The sequence below is a fragment of the Malaya genurostris genome, chromosome 1 (genome assembly GCF_030247185.1).
Source record: "Malaya genurostris strain Urasoe2022 chromosome 1, Malgen_1.1, whole genome shotgun sequence".
NCBI classification, from domain to species: domain Eukaryota; kingdom Metazoa; phylum Arthropoda; class Insecta; order Diptera; family Culicidae; genus Malaya; species Malaya genurostris.
In genome coordinates, this window is record NC_080570.1 from 38,306,302 (window position 1) to 38,323,968 (window position 17,667).

Below are 17,667 nucleotides of genomic sequence, written 5' to 3' on the forward strand. Positions count from 1 at the left end.
CTCTGCTAAACAACTGATCGTCATTTTTGAAACAATGACAACAAAACTACGAATCTGCAGAACGCGGTTAGATCAAATCAACGCCTTAGGCAAATTTATCATCGAATATGCAATATAATGAGTTGGTTGTAGTAAATTTCTATTTTTATTTTCAATTACAGAATTCACAGGTTCGACAGGACAACTACCAGAGGAGGGGAGTTGCCATTGTCATTAAACGATCCATTCAGCATCGCCTTCTGCCTGCCTTTAGATTGCAACTTATAGAAACCATCGGAATTGAGCGTACTGTCCCAAACAAACCAATCTTCGAGATGGTACGTGTGCATCATTGAAGCGAGATCTGGCTATGCTCACTCGATGACAGAACAAATTCTTCATTGCTGGGGACCTGAACGCACGGCATGAGCTGTGGGGAAACAAAAGACAGAATCGAAACGGATTCGTACTTGCCGAAGATTACGAAGCTGGACAGTACAACATCCTCGCTCCGGATCAACTAACGCGACTTTCCAGATTGGGAGTTCATTCCATTTTGGATATATTCATCAGCAACATCGCCATAGACAGCTCTCCGGTTGTCTTCAACTTCCGATCACTTTCCAGTAATGTTGACCAGAAACAGTGCCTATTCAACCTCGGAGGAACTATTATCGCACCGACTGGGCCCAATTTCAACAAATCGCCGGCCAACTTATTAATATCGATTTGCCACTTGATTCCCCGATGGAAATCGATGCGGCCCTATCTTCATTCCAGCATTCAATCACAGTCGCTCATGATAGGACGGTTCCAGTACAACATATGCCGAGTTCCTCTCTTCAAATTGACAGTGTCACCAGGAAACTCATCCGACTTCGAAATATCTACCGGTGGCAGTATCAACGAACTGGCATCCTAGATAAGAAGACCTCTTATAACAACTTAACTAGGATAATCCAGGAAAGGAAAACTGAGCTTCGCAACAGGATCTTCCAACTTCCCACATTCAAAGCCCGAAGCCTATTCCTCCTCCGATGTCACCCCAGGACGCAGCTAAAGGAATACCTTTAATCACACCAGTAGAGAATGCGAATGCGCTAGGCCAACAGATTGTGTGTTCTCACAATTTAGGATAGGCTGATAGTGTAGCTGAGGTTGACCAATCAGACAGCTTGGTTCCTGAGGAAAGCAGAGTCACTGCGAATGAGCTGATGGCTATTGTGAAAAAATCCAAAAATATGAAGGCCTCCGGTTTCGACAACACATTCAACATTGAGCTGAAACATTTGAGTATTCGTTGACTTGTTTTCTTAGCTAAAATTTTTAACAGTTGCTGGGAGCTTGGTTACTTCCCTTAAATGTGGAAGTTAGCTAAAGTTATCCAAGTTGCTTGAAAAGTCAATACAAAGGCGAATGCTTGCTTTCGCAGATGAACAGGATATATTACTGGAAGAACAGTTTGGGTTCCGGAAAGGAAGATCCACCATTCACCAACTCACAAGTTGTTAACGTCATCCAGCAAAACAAATCAGTGTCCAAAACGACTGACATGGAAATATTGGATATTGAAAAGGCATTCGATAATGTGTGGTACGATGGCCTGGTGTTTAAACTGCGTCGGTATAATTTTCCAATGTATCTTATTAAAATTATCAAAAATTACCTTGCACTTTCAGAAAGATTTACTATTCCTGCTGGTGTACCCCAAGGAAGTATCCTAGGTCCCATCCTATACAACATCCAGACATCCCACCTCTTCCGGGTGGTGGTGTTCTGTCACAATTTGCTGATGGTACTGCCATTATTTACAAAGTTCGTTTCATTAATGCTCTGAAGAATAAACTACAGACAGGTCTGGACGCTCTAACTCGATATTTTACAAGCTGGAAAATTGTGATCAATTTTGCTGCAACTCAGGTCATCTTGTTTCCACATTCAAGATCTCCAAAACTTGTTCCATCAGTCGAATACCGGATACGATTCGGTGATGAGGTCATCCAAGGGTCCGACGAAGTTATCTATCTATGACTCACCTTTGACAGACATCTGATATTCAGGTCACATGTTGACAAAATCGTTCAAAAAGGCAGCATACTCAGTAGGTCTCTGTATTCGCTGATTTGTTGAATATCTGTGGAGCTGTGCACGAACGCACAAACTTAGGCTTCAGCGCATTCAAACTGAGATCTTAAAGATGATTCAAAATCTACCTCCTTGGACAAGGACAAGTGAAGTACATGAGATGGCCTCCTTAATAATAACGAATCGTATGAACAACAAAAATGAGATGCCAAAGGGTCAAAACACTTGTACTGTAAAACGTTGATGTGATACACAAAAATAGGATTGATAAACAGATATTTATGCAAAAAAGGCGGGTGGGTAATGTCAGAGACATAACTGGATGTCGTGAATACGAAAACAACTGACATATTCCTTAACACTCCCGAATATCAATTAGTTGATCAATTGTATGTATAATGTATAATAATGTATACATACAATCACTTACTTGAGCGTTATAGCAGAACAGTAACAAAAACTATCAAAGTGAAGGGTTCTTACTGTCCTTGGATGTCTTTTGACCTTTGGACTCTGATAAAAATAAAGAGTAACTATCATCAGCGCGTCAAAAGTAATCCGACAGATTTACATCTCAAGCAAATGCTTCTACATATCTCTAAAAAAGTTGATACTTTGAAAAAAAAGAGTAAACAATTGTTTTACGAAAACTTGCTTACCAATACACCTCACTCAAAATTTTGGAAAAATTTGAAAAACTCATTCGGCTTAACCAAGAAAAACGATAAGATAAACCTCATAGAAAATGGTAGAAGAATTGTTGATTGTAAAGAAATATGTCAGACCTTTAATGACTATTTCTCTAGCATTGGACAAAAACTAGCAAATAATATTCCAACTAATACTAGCATTAATCCTTTAAGCAATGTTCGTTGTGTTCGTGACTCAATATTTTTACGTCCCTCGTCAATCGCCGAAGTTACATTGCTGATACACAGCTTAGATAATAACAAAGGCAGTGGTTCCGATGGTATATCAGCTAGTTTACTAAAAAAAATTGTACAACGTTTTCTAGGATTCTCTCTAAATGTTTTAATGAAATTATTCTGTCCGGTTATTATCCCGATTGTCTAAAAATCTCCTATATTTAAGTCCGGTAATCGTTGTGATTGTAATGATTATCGTCGCATATCTACATTATCCGTCTTTAACAAAATTTTTGAAAAACTGTTAGTCACCAGATTGCTTGACTTTTTAAATAAACATAGCGTCTTCTACCAATTTCAATACGGTTTTAGACAAGGTTCTGGCACACAAACTGCTATTATAGAACTAGTTGACAAGATAATGAGTGAAATAGATCGTAAGAATATTGTCGGTCCCTTATTTCTTGACCTTAAAAAAGCTTTTGACACGTTAAACCACACGATTTTACTCGAAAAGCTCGAATGTTATGGTATCAGAGGCATTGCAAACAGCGTTATTCGTAGTTACTTGACAAATAGGCAACAATTTGTATCCATCGATGGGGAACGTAGCAACCTCGCTCCTACGAAAATTGGTGTACCACAAGGTAGTAATATAGGACCTTTATTATTTCTCTTATACATAAATGATTTAGGCAACTTGAATCTTAACGGTACTCCAAGACTCTTTGCCGATGATACAGCCTTATTCTATCCCCATCATAATATCAGTACCATTATAAGCTCGATGAACAGTGACCTAGATGTCCTTGACAAATATTTCAACGCTAATTTATTGTCATTGAATTTACTCAAAACGAAATATATGGTTTTTCGTTCCATGCGAAAAGTGTTACCAATTCATGACAACCCGAAGCTAACAGATTACGTGATTGAAAATGTAAAATGCTTTAAATACCTGGGCATACATCTTGACCCTACGTTATCTTGGACTCATCATATAAGTTTTGTTGAAAAGCGTGTCGCATCTTCCTGTGGTATCATGTGGAGAGTGCGATCATATGTTCCTCGGCGTGCACTTTTGAGCTACTACTATGCTTATATTCACTCACAACTTAATTATCTTGTATCGGTCTGGGGTCGTGCAGCTAGCTCTCATCTGAAAAAATTACAAACTCTTCAGAATAGGTGTCTTAAAACTATTTTTAATAGACCTCTGCTGTTCTCTACGTTTTCATTGTACTCCGACCAAGCTCATAATGCTCTACCAATAGCTTACTTATGTGACATGCAAACCTTGTTGTTCGTTCATGACACCTTGCATGCCACGACACATCGTAACATACAGTTTTCAACTCCAAACCATTTGTACGCGACGCGCCGTAATGGCCACTTGCAACGCATTCGAACAACCACAACTCTGGGCCAAAGGCGTATTCTGTTTGTTGGTCCTACAAAGTTTAATGCACTTCCTCTTGACATACAACAAATCAACATCCGTACCATATTTAGATCTAGATTGAAGCACTACTTTAGACAAAGACTGAATGAAATTTTTATACAATAAGCGTAAAGTTTAAACAATCGTAATCTATCTGTATATCAATGTTAGTTAAACGTCAACAGTATTATATTATTCAATGTTAGATATTAAACGTGGATCCCTTAAAAGGAAACTTATTTCCACTGGGATTCCACACCAATAAATAAAAAAAAAATTGTATGAATTATGCAAGCATTCCCCTTTTTCACATTTTTCGCAAAAACAAAGAAGGCTTCACTTGACCTCGATTACTAGAATTTTACTGTTGATTATTTCATTTCGGATTTGCATAATTTATTGAAATCAACTTTCAATATGCTGTAGGGATTCGTTTCTAACATTCAGAAGGACCAAATTGAGGAACTCACTACGATATTCAACACTTTTCGGAACATTTTTCTCGAACGATTTGTTGTACAGCAGTAGATATTTTGTTTTCTTCCTCAGAACGCGTTCCGATTGGCTGGTGTTGACATGGGTCAAATGAGACAGGTTTTTCAATAGTGTACAATTGAAATACTTCAATGCTTTTGCTATACACGTTTAAGTTGAAAAATTTCGATTCTATTGGTAGTTAGATTATATAAATCCTTTCACAGATCACTGAGCTATGAGCTTTAAAAATACGAGAAAGTCAAACGCGCCTTATGAATTATCCTCTTTGATACTCGTTTATACCAAACATTTAAGAAAAGTTTAATTTTGAATTATTTAAGATTATGTCACAAAACTGAAAATTTTATCATAAAATTGTGATCATATTTCCGATGGCATGTAGTAGAAATTATGTTGATTCGTTAGATACAACAATAGATATTCACGATTAAAAACTTATCACTCTCTCAGAAGGTAAATTTTGAAAAGGCTCCCCATAGTAAAGTAAGTCATATTCACGACAAAAATGCGTTTGCTAGCTTCAGTCTATGATAATCCATGAGCGGAGACACATCGAGTGCGCAGGCTGCCATCTACTCCAAGACAGTAGAACTACACTCGGCATTATTCAGCCGGTGCTTCAGTCAATGGCGAATATGAGGTTCCGTCCCTCGAGTCCCTAAACGCAGAAAAACAACTACTAGTGAGTTTCGTTTCTAACAAACGTGATGGCGTGATCATGATGGTGGTCGTTTGCATTGGAGAAAAAGAAAACGAAAAATGGACAACGATGGAGGACATTATACAAAATCAGCCATTATAATGGTTCTAAATGTTATCTAAAAGGATAATTGCCATGAACGGCAATTGTTATAAGGATTGCTTTGTTGCAAATCGAAGGTAAAAATCATCAGCAAGTCTTGAATAATTTGATTAGCTTTGTGCACTTTTCGCTGTGCGAAATTTGCACCAAACGAGCGTTAATTATCACTTTGCTGCATCGCGTTCGAGAAAAATGTTCCGAACAGTGTTTAATATCGTAGAGAATTCTACCATTTGATTCTTCAGAATGCCAGAAATGAATCCCGTACAGTATTTTGATAGTTTTTTTTTCACTGAAATATTGAGATAAATGAAATATTGAAATGTTTGAGCGATGCCATCATCATCCAGCTGCTGGTCGTTCGCATTCGAGAAAAATATACCGAAATGTGAGCGACGCAGAAAAATCAATTAATCACCGGACTATTATAACTATTCTTCGAAATATGCAAATCGGAAGTAAAAACAATCCGTGTAGAAAAAATCTAATGGAATAATCAGAATCATTAAACGAATACAAATAAAACCAACATTCAGTTGCTTTGAGTTTAAGAGAAATCACCGGACTATTATAACTATTCTTCGAAATATGCAAATCGGAAGTAAAAACAATCCGTGTAGAAAAAATCTAATGGAATAATCAGAATCATTAAACGAATACAAATAAAACCAACATTCAGTTGCTTTGAGTTTAAGAGAAATGCACCGTGCAGTGTTTAACATAGGAGAAAATTCCACAATAAGGCCCTTTAGGGACTAAAACTGAATCCCAAATAACATTATGACAGTTTCAAACCGGAAATCTTTTATGAAGCAGCAAATGCTTTAGTTTTGAGAACCCAATATGGGTGGAACTTAAAGCAGTTATTTTAAAGATATAAAAAATGTGTAACCAATCGTTTAGATTTATTTTTGTAAAAAATTGGTGAAAGTTTGAACATGTCTCAATATATGCAGGCAAAATACGACGCGTCCAAGGCCAAGAAGAAGCGCGATAACGAAAGTTCACATAATTCGTCGAGGCCCGCAATCTCAATTTGCGGAACGCGTTAAGAGCGTCACAGAGAGAATAATATACAAACGCAATCTTTTAAAACCGAACGGCCCTTTACAATACTACAAATCTTAAACGATCAAACGGTATCAAATCAATTGCTATCTATTACACATCTCGAATGCAGTCCTACGTCTATCTCGCGACTATGTTTCTGGAATTACCTACTCAAACTTTTTTTTTGTATTCACGACATCCAGTTATGTCTCTATCATTACACACCCGTACTTTTTAACGAGCTTTTGGTTACTTGGTTAAGTTTATCAACACAATGTTCAGTGCATTGAATCAAAGGATGGGATGACAATCGGTGCATTTGCTCAATTTTTGCTTAACAGAAGTATTTCACATTTTCACGTTAACTTTTGGTGATATTTCTTTTTCGGATAAAGCGAATGTGTGTTGATTGTAGGTTAAGTAATCAGCAAAATAATGGAGAATAACGTTAATCACTTAGTCGTTTGACAACTCTGTAGTCCGATAACAAATTCTAACAAATAATTTTTGGGCGAGACGAAGTTCAATGAGTCAGCTAGTTTAAAATAAAAGAAAAATTTACCGATATAGCAATGAAAATTTGATAAGCATTTTATATGCGTTAGTTGTGCGGTTTTTGCACCCAGATTGGACAGGGACTAGGACTGAAACTGAGGGCGGAATCTTTCATCCCATTGTAGTCAAAGTACAAAGAGGAAAACCACCCAACTGCAAAAGTTCCGTTCAATTAACTGAGCTGATGAAGTACCTGAAAAACAAAACAACAACTCTGAAATATGTGATTGAAACTCACTACATTTCAATTCAGGACCATGATCAGTTTTTCCTACTTGATTGGTAGTCAAACTCGGTAGTAAAACGTAAAGGCGTCTGCCACACCACACACAAAATGAAAATCCCCAAACCATTTTACTCACTCACTCGCTCACCAGTAGCGATAAAATAAATCCTTTTCACACAAATCCTTCAACGAAATGTTAACTTTATTTATTATTTTCCGCTATCATCTCTTTATCAAACCCTCGCGCACCGTGACAGACAGAGGGAAAACTGCATCAGCAAACGACCAAAAAAATTTTTCGGCTATGAACAATCCAAGCAACCCATTTCGAAACATCGCACATTTCCACGTAGCGTCAAAATAAGTGTGCGTGTGGGGAGGGGTAGCCTACTTTTCCTGCTCCTCCTCCCTCCCCCATACTAGCCACAAATGGCAGACTGACTAATGGCGTTTTCGTTTTTAATTTGCACTACACCGGTGCAGTGCTACACTGAGGCATGAATAAACGAACAAAAATGACGAAAACATAAACAGTAACCATTGACTACAATAAACGATTTCATTGCACAGAGCTACACCAAACTTTTGATGAGTGCTACACCAGTGGTATCGGTGCAGAAAAAGTGTAGCACTGGTGTAGTGCAATTGGTAAAAACGAACGGTTTAGGTGCAGCTTTCGCTACACCGGTGTAGTGCAATTTAAAAACGAAAACGACATAACTGATGGGGAACAGCTTCAAGTTGTCGACATGCGGATTCTGTGTAATAAAATATTTTTACAACAGCCTGCTGTTCCATCAACGGCAAAAAACACTCGTGGTTCGACAAATGCCACAGACAATTGGATCATCTTACGGTCGTGAGCCAGCACAAAGTCAAACATCAACAGTTTGCAATGGACCAGTCAACAATAACAACAACCCGGTGGCAGACGCGGCAACGGTGAAGCATCGCGTGCCTGATGCCTACCTAATTTGAAAGCGAATCAATAATGGCGGTTTTGTGTAAGGAAGCACATTAGTCAAGTCCGGGCCAGTGAAAGCGCGCACATGTTCTCCCGAGCACGAAGATATAAAATAACACGGCTGGGCTGACGGTTGATAGCACAAATCACTGATGGCGCTTCGGTGCCCGGTATTCTGCCCTGGAGGGTAGGAGTAGGGGTTGGGTGGGTCAGCTCATGATATATGCTAATTACCCATGGTTGTACATTTTGATAAATAAATTATCTGCCAGAGGATGCTGACGCGGAAAAACCGGTCGGCGGGGGGTGAGACCGCGTTGAAGCCGGACGGGCAGTGGAGACCGGAAACGGTGTTGTGAACATGCTGTGTTCTGCTGTTTCGCGCGTTGGCGGAGAGGGAGAAGGAGAGAGAGAGCGAAAAGGGGGAAAAACAGCTGTACAACGCACCAGAAGACAAAATTACATTTACATTTATGCTGTTGCCGAACCCACCGGAGGACACTTGGTTGGGTAATAAATAATTTCCGAAGGAACGAACGAAGAAAGAAAACGCATCAATTCAAATTTCAAGAAAATAATCGAGCTGACGTTTAATTAGTTACGCTGATAATAATAATTTGTAATCATCAAGATTTGTGCTGGGTTGTGTTTTTCGTTGGAGTTGTTGAGGTATCTCTACGAATTTAAGATCTACGTTCCCATCGGCGTCGACGCGGGATTTGGCCAAGCAGTTCAACACCAGCATCGGAATGATTCAACGGATCAAAGTTCGGAACTCCCTGAAAACGTACAAGAAACAGAAGGTGCCGAAAAAGTCCCTGGTACAGCAAATTCAGGCCAAAACAAGAGCGCGAAAACTGTATAACCGGATTCTACAGAATAAAGACGGATGCATCCTGATCGACGACGAAACCTACGCCAAGGAAGACTCTCGAGTGCTGCCCGGACCGCACTATTATAAGAAATCGGTGTACCAGGACCTGGACGACGCTGACACCACGGTGGCGATGGAAAAGTTTGGGCAGAAGGTGTTGGTCTGGCAAGCAATTTGTACCGGTGGTTTGCGGTCGTCGATTTTCTACACGAAGGGCACAATTAACGCCAAGGTGTACGAGGAAGAATGTTTGAAGAAGAAAATGCTGCCACTGTACAGAAAGCATAAGGCTCCTCTTCTCTTCTGGCCGGATTTGGCTTCAGCCCACTACACCAACTCCAGTCTACAGTGGTTGTCAAAAAATAATGTACAATTCGTGGAAAAGGACATCAACCCTCCGAACTGCCCGGATCTTCGGTCAATTTAAAGGTATTGGGCAATTGTCAAGCGGCACTTTCGGAAGGAAGGTACAGTGTCCCAAAACATGCAGGATTTTAAAAAAACTGGATAGCTGCCATCAGGAAAGTCACAAAAGTAACTGTGCAGAATTTAATGAAGAATGTCAAGTCCAAAGTGCGAGCGTTTCACAGAAACTAAGATTTTCTTCAATATAATCAGAGAAATGCATAAAAATGTAATTTTCCTACAATATATCGAAAACTGATGTCAAAATATTTTTTTTTCCTTTTTTATTCAATAATCAATGTTGCTAACTACTTTTCGATACACTCCTTATACAAAGATGTTTTTTTTTGATAAAGTCTACACTGATAAAAATAGACATGTTAGGCTAAAGTGTTTTACATTTAATTTGGACGCATTTGACATGATACTTCAATTTCAAGTGTTAATCACTTCATATTTAAAGGAAATCACATCAAAACCTATACATAATTCACATAAAATTTCATCAAACAAACAGCAGATGAATTGAAAATGTGTTACAATTGATATATAATTGGCAAAACACTTACAGTCGAATTGTCAGATAAGTACATAAAAACTAATAAAAAAAGGCAGGTGGGTAATGTCAGAGACATAACTGGATGTTGTGAATACGAAAACAACTGACATGTTCCTTAACACTTCCGAATTTCAATTAGTTGATCAATTGTATGAATTATGCAAGCATTCCCCTTTTTCACATTTTTTGCAAAAACAAAGAAGGCTTCACTTGATCTCGATTACTGTGAATTTCACACAGCGAAAAGTGCACAAATCTAATCGAACTGTTCTAGATTTGCACCAAACTGAGGATATTCACCATCGGTTTGCGAACAACAAATCCGAATAGTTCTTTAGAAACCTTTTAGAGCCATTAGAACGGCTGATTTTGTGTGATGCTCTCCACCGTTGTCTTCTTTTCATTGTTTTTTCACCAATGCAAACGACTGGAAGCTGTGACGTAATCGCTCTTGTCGGAAGCGAAACTAGCTTTGCAAACGACACACAATACATCTGCTCGCAGTGGCGATAGAATTCAAACTGATCCAATTTTTGTTAAGAGATTTCTTTTGTCGTGATTTCGTTCGTAGCTTTTTCACTAATGAGCGGTCCTAACGGCTACAAAAATAGCCGCATACAGAATTTTAATGTCGATTATTTCATTTCGGATTTGCATTTCATTGAAAGGAACATGCTCAGGATGCTGTACGGGATTCATTCCTGCCTTTCAGAAGGACCAAATTGTGGAACTATCTACGATATTAAAAGCACTGTTCGGAACATTTTTCTGGAACGATTTGTTGTACAGCAGCAGATATTTTGTTCTCTTCCTCAGAATGCGTTCTGATTGGCTGGTGTTGACATGGGTCAAATGAGACAGGTTTTTCAATAGTGTACTATTGAAATACTTCAATGCTTTTTCTTTACACGCTTAACCCTCAGGGTACGGACTATAAAAAAGTTACGTTCAATACGGACAGGGTTAGCCTAACCCGGCGACTTTGATTGGGTGTATATCGAGCTGTACTTTGTCAATTTGAATAATTTTTTTTATTTTGTGTGAAATTGTTTTAAAAAATATAATAGAATTGTCAGATTAATCATTTAACTGATTGAAAAAAAATTATAATGAAAAATTTGAACGGGTCTTGAATTTTTTTTGTAAAAAACGTTTTTTTTTCAAAATGCTGTAACTTTTTGAAAAAAAAAAAAAACATTGAATAACTCGCATTTGAAAGGTAAAAAGTAGTTCTTACAAATGTCCATAACGGTTTTTTGATTTATTCCAAAAACTATATTTTTTTTGAAAAATGAAAATACGCGTTTTTTCGAGTTAGCGAAGAAACGTTGTTTCGTTGATTTATGATGATAAAGGTTAAAATTAATTACTTTGAGCAGCAACGCTTCGAGTGATTCGACGCGTTGCCATGTTTTTAATGCGTGTTCTTTAACAAAAAATTACAAAAAAACAAAATTTAACGAGTTATAATTCACTACGAGCAGCAAAGATTTCGATATAAGACGTACCTTCAAGTGATTGAGATCTACTACAATACTTCGCTTACACCATGTACAACGCATTATTTTGAGGTTAGAATCTACAAAATTAAGTAAAGAGTACGTATTCTTACTTACCTTTTTATTCCTCAGCGGCAAACAGACGAAAATGAAAACTTAATATTTTTGAAAATTTTGGATTTTGTAACGTTCGATACGGACTGGGTGTACCACACCCGAGCACAATGTTTATATGTGTCTAGCTCGGACACAAAGCGGAGACTGACTCTGCCGCTTGGGCCTCTAATAGTGTGTACCTATAAGTTTTTTCCCCCCCTGGTCCGGACCCCCCTCGCCGACTTCTCTTCGTATGGCGCTTCTTTCAAATTTCGCTTGGGTTACGGTAACCCAGTCCGTACCCTGAGGGTTAAGTTGAAAAATTTCGATTCTGTTGGTAGTTAGATTATATAAATCCTTTCACAAATGACTGAGCTATGAGCTTTAAAAATACGAGAAAAGCAAACGCGCCTTATGAATTATCCTCTTCGATACTCGTTTATACCAAACATTTCAGAAAAGTTTAATTTTGAATTATTTGAGATTATGTCACACAACTGAAAATTCTATCATAAAATTGTGATCATATTTCCGATGGCTTGTAGCAAAAATTATTTTGATTCGTTAGATACAACAAGAGATATTCACGATCAAAAACTTATCACTCTCTCAGAGGGTAAATTTTGAAAAGGCGCCCCATAGTAAAGTAAGTCGTATTCACGACAAAATAATTTTTAATCAGTTTATACACTTAATTCTCATGTTGAATTCAACATGACGTTAGACAATTATACATCAACATGGCGACACATTTAATGCTCTAAACTCTTAATGTACAAATGGATAGCACTTGATTTCTTAGTGCAACTAAAAACGTGAGTTTTATATAGAGAAACACTTCAGAAAAAAGTGTAGATTTTCAGCAGTGTACATGACCAGAAAGGTTGCGTTAAAATCCGAGAGAGTGTTGCCAACTGCGACTACCTAATTTTGGGTCAAAATCATTTTTTGCAATCAAGTCAAAGTTTGAGTAGGTAACGACCTATATTTGGGTAGCTTATAGAAGAACTCGACAATGAGTTATTTCTCCTCAAAAAATGAGTAAAAATGATTTTCAGTGTAGAGTAGTTGAACATTAAACTCATTAGCGCGCTGTGACGCTTCGCCTCCGCCCTGGCGACGCGATTTGCGATTGCAACCTGGCAAAAGCAAGTTGCTACAAAAACAAACATAAAAATAATCATAAACCGGGAGACAGAGACAGAGAGAGAGAGAGGGAGAGGGAAAGCATAATCATTTCGGCATTAATGTTATCGTCCTTTTCATCCCCCGGGCAGTTCCTCCACCGACCGGCGGGTCATCTACTTAATCGTAGGATATCCTATTCAGAATTTGAATTTAATCATCTTCTTCTTTTTGCTGTCATTCGCAGCTGCTGCCACCGTGGGACGTCTCGAAGCAGGGCATGTTATCTTTCAAATTTCGCACAAACGAACCAAACGGATTAATTATCCTAAATACTGTGGCGCGCCAACCGAGGGTAAGTATCGTGACAATTAGCGACAGTGGGGCGGACTGTTAATGTTTCTTCTTTTTTTTTCCTACAGCCGGATTTCTTTGCGGTCGAACTGCTCAACGGTCACATCTACATTCACATGGATCTGGGATCGGGTGCGGTCAAGGTACGAGCATCCCGACGCCGTGTAGACGACGGTGTTTGGCATGAGCTGTCACTGCGACGGAATGGCCGCGAGGGAAAGGTGGGAGTCGACGGCCAGTGGAACGATTTCCGAACCCCGGGAGAATCGACCCAACTGGAGCTGGACAGCCCAATGTATTTGGGTGGGATTGGGCCACCGTATGCAGACGTCGTGATACCACCGGCCATCTGGACGGCAACGCTGCGACAGGGATTCGTCGGTTGTCTGCGGGATCTGGTGCTGTCAGGGAAACCGGTCGACATAGCCGCCTTCGCCAGACAGCAGGATTCCGGTGGGATTTTTCATTGTTTACAAATGATGGGTTTTACTGATGGAAGGTTCTCTCTATCTACTAATGTAGGAGCAATTAAACCGTCCTGTCACGTCGTGGCCAATCAGTGTGGAGGATCAGTTTCACCCTGTCAAAACGGAGGCCAATGTACGGAGGGTTGGAACCGGCCACTGTGTGATTGTTCGGCGACTCTCTTCACCGGACCGACGTGTGGTCGCGAATCGGCAACGCTCGCATTCAACGGAACGCAACACATGGCCGTCTGGATCGGAGGCACTCAAGGAACTCGCACACAAACGGAAGAGTTGGTTATACGGTTCAAAACATCCAGGCCTGCAGGTTTACTGTTGCTCACCAGTGCCGAGTCCAGTTCATCGGATCGACTCGAGATAGGATTGGTGGCCGGCCGGATTCGGGCTAACGTAAGACTGGGCGAACGCGAGAAGGTAACGTACTTTTTTTTCAAGGTTAAGGGCTTTCGAGCAGCACCTAGAATAGAATAGAGAGTCAAAAGGATTTTTTTCTTTTTCTCATCTCGTTACAACTTGAAACAATCTATAAAAACAAACAACAAAAAAACTGGTTACAGAACCTACTGGCCGGTCAGGGTGTCCTCAACGATAACAACTGGCATACGGTGAGATTCTCCAGGCGGGCATCCAATCTGCGACTGCAAGTTGACGGGGCAGCTCCCGTCAGGGGTATGTTATGTATGTATCAACAGCACCATATATTGCCCTAATACGTGTCGTGACGTGTCGTTTCTCTTTTTTGATGAAAACAAAGAAAGCAAATTGAGTAGATTGCTCAAACATTCCGGCAAATGTTCCGGAATTGATTCGTACATAAAAGCAATAATAATAATAATAATAACAAACGGAATTGGTATCGATCGCATTACTGATAAACAGCAGAATAAATCGGTGTTAACTTCTCGGTCTCCTCCTCCTTCTCTTTCGGCAAAAGTAGAAAACCAAGCCCAAAACAAACAGCAGAACGTCAATCAGAGCCAAAAGGAACAACTCTCTGACCGATTCTTCCAGATTATTACCCTCAGATTAGGACCCGAAACAGTATTCATTATACCACCACCCATCCATCCATCCGCCCTTCGCTGCTTCCACACACACACACACACAAAACAAAACAAAAACCGCCGGCGAAAAAGCGCAGAAAATTGCTCACCTCTATTTTTTTTTGTTTCATCTTGCGTTCGCTTTTCTTTCACCACCACCACCACCAAATCATCAACGTTTTGTATTTTGCTAACCACCCACCATCAGACTATCATCAGCAATAGCAGCAGCAACCATTTTCACCTTCCATTGCGCGTAGATTACCACCACCACCACCGACCATTGTGTCCCTGGGAATGAACAAAAACTCCTCGGGGACTAAAACCAAACCACACCACACTCACTCACTCACACACAACATTTCCTCAGGCGATTCGATCATCAGAACACACCACACTCTTTCCCCACCTCCCAATCTGCGGAACTCCGGACGGAAAATTCCATCAAATCAAATTTCATAACCACTTCATTTTTACGGGACATTCTAGGTCCGGTCCTAGCCTAGGTAGCTGTCGCCCTCACTTTCTCTCCTCTTTCTCACTCAGGGTCCGGCTCGGGTCGGGTTGGGGCATCGGATAGTGCTTTTTCCTTTCTTTTCTTCCTTCTTTCGACGGGAACCAATTGTGTTACTTAATTAATCTTTGTGTGGCACACAGGCGAAATGCTAGAGCTGACTTGAAATGTTCGCACTCGCTGCAATCAATGGTTGCTCCATTCGGGATAAGCCGGATAAGTATATTCGGGTCTGATTCAGGTTTGGAAAACGTTCCAGAATTCTTGAACGAAAAGACATTTAGTCTCACTGGACTAGTTTCCGTTGGTTTAACGAAAACCTTCCTTCAAGTTCTTGCTACTGTTCAATAAGTAACAATTTAGAAACACTTTAATGGTTCCTAAAAGAACCGCTCATTGCAAGCTAAATAACTCCTACCCCCTCCAGAGGATTGTAGATTCGATTTAAAATTCTCAGCCCTAGCGTAGTTTCGTTTCCGTCTGTCGAAGATAGACGAAGCATTTTCGTCTTTCACTTCAACAAGAGAGAGTATCAACTCTAACGTCACTCGTCTCCCCCTACAAGACGAAACCAAACTATCGTCTGTAGGTAAATCCAGTCGGATTTCAATTCTCCTTCTTTCTTCAATATCATGCGAATCAGTGAAGTTCGGTGTGTCTAAAATATGATAAATCATAATAACATTCATTCCATACATACATTCCAGGTCCTCTTCAGAACTTTTTGGAAACCAAAACTATTATAGATACCAGAGATATACCAGGTAAAAATTTCAAATATCTGCAGACAGGGTTGCAAAAGTCTGTGTATCCAAAAAAAAAATCTGCCGTCAGCAATTATTTCTTGCTGGCAGCAATTTTTATGCTACGCTAAACTGACTTGGCGAGCAAAAAAAAATGGTCGAGACAATTTCAAAAGTCTGTAAATTTTGACGAGAGTCTGCAAAAAATTCAATTTTCAAAAGTCTGCACAACAGAAAATGTCTGCAGCACTATGTACGAAATCTGCAGATTTACAGACAAATCTACAGATCTGGCGTCTCTGATAGATACGAGCAGCATTAAGTACGATTCAGACGGTCCGGCTTCTTCCGTCACCGTCACAGGAACGTCAACGTCCGTCACCGTCATTCTGATTCACACGATCCGGTTTCCTATCCGTGTCCGTCATGTCATTTTCTTACACGCAGAATTTGAAGAACTTAGTTTTGCACAATTTTATTCCACTAATACAAAATCTGGGAGCTTTTGAAGCCAATCGATCTGTTGTTTTCCTACCTTTTAATCGAATAAATAACTTTCAAAATTAACTAGAAAGAGGAAAAAAACAAAACAATCAGTTCCACTCTACAACGTAACGCACTTTGCAAATCTACTGATAAGTTTGATTACTTATATGTGGTATATTTTGTTTAAGAGTGGGATCTTGACACTGAATACATACATATCAAACGTCAGCTCAATACCGTAATCATATGAATCGTGCATGTGTGCAATAATCACAGTCCGTCAAATATTCTTTCGGAGAAATGTTGACAGAGCTTGCCGTTGACGGACGTTGACGTTCCGGATCTCTGCTGGATCGTGTGAATGCGCAAAGGGAAAACTCGTTTGACTAATTTTGACGGAGGCTGACGTTCCGGTGACGGTGACGGAAGAAGCCGGATCGTCTGAATCGTACATTATGAATCATTTCCGTCATACACCCTTACCAGCCGTTACCTAATTTTGGGTCAAAATCTACCCAAAATCAAAAAAAAGGGCATCTCCCCAATTTTAGGTAACGAGTGATGACCTCAAAATTTAGGTAAATGTAAGTTTAGTCAAAGTGTTATGCCATAACAAAGCACGCTACGATCAAGTCAAAGTTTGAGTAGATAATGACCTAATTTTGGGTAGCTTATAGAAGAGCTCTCCTCAAAAAAAAATTGGTAAAAATGATTTTCAGTGTAGATTCCCGAAGTTTCTGTTAAATATACGAAATGAAATGAAAATAATCTGGGAGAAGGAACACAATTTCGAAACTACTGTTCCGCTTTTGTCGATGATATCCAGGTTCAAGAATTTAGGTTCATTTTCAGGTCCAGATCCTGAACCCAGAATTCTGGTTACAAATCAGGTCTAGAATTCAGGTTTAGGTACAGATCCAGAATTGTGGCTCCGAATCCACGTCAAGACCTAGAACTCAGACGCAGTATTCTGGTACGGAATGCAGGTCCAGGTTGAGAATCCTGGGCCAGATCCAGA

At 39.6% G+C, this 17,667-nt stretch overlaps 1 protein-coding gene across 4 annotated transcripts in view; it reads left to right on the forward strand.

The window, feature by feature from the left end:
- The window catches only part of LOC131437600 (neurexin-3), a 297,301-nt gene that overhangs the window by 241,415 nt on the left and 38,219 nt on the right, over positions 1-17,667 (forward strand). For 3 of the 4 annotated variants that reach the window (XM_058607059.1, XM_058607077.1, XM_058607087.1), the window contains 4 exons: positions 13,272-13,379; positions 13,447-13,831; positions 13,901-14,277; positions 14,421-14,541. In XM_058607059.1, the coding sequence (XP_058463042.1) occupies positions 13,272-13,379; positions 13,447-13,831; positions 13,901-14,277; positions 14,421-14,541 (991 nt within the window). The remainder of the gene's footprint in view (positions 1-13,271; positions 13,380-13,446; positions 13,832-13,900; positions 14,278-14,420; positions 14,542-17,667) is intronic. The other variant, XM_058607068.1, reaches the window with a different exon arrangement.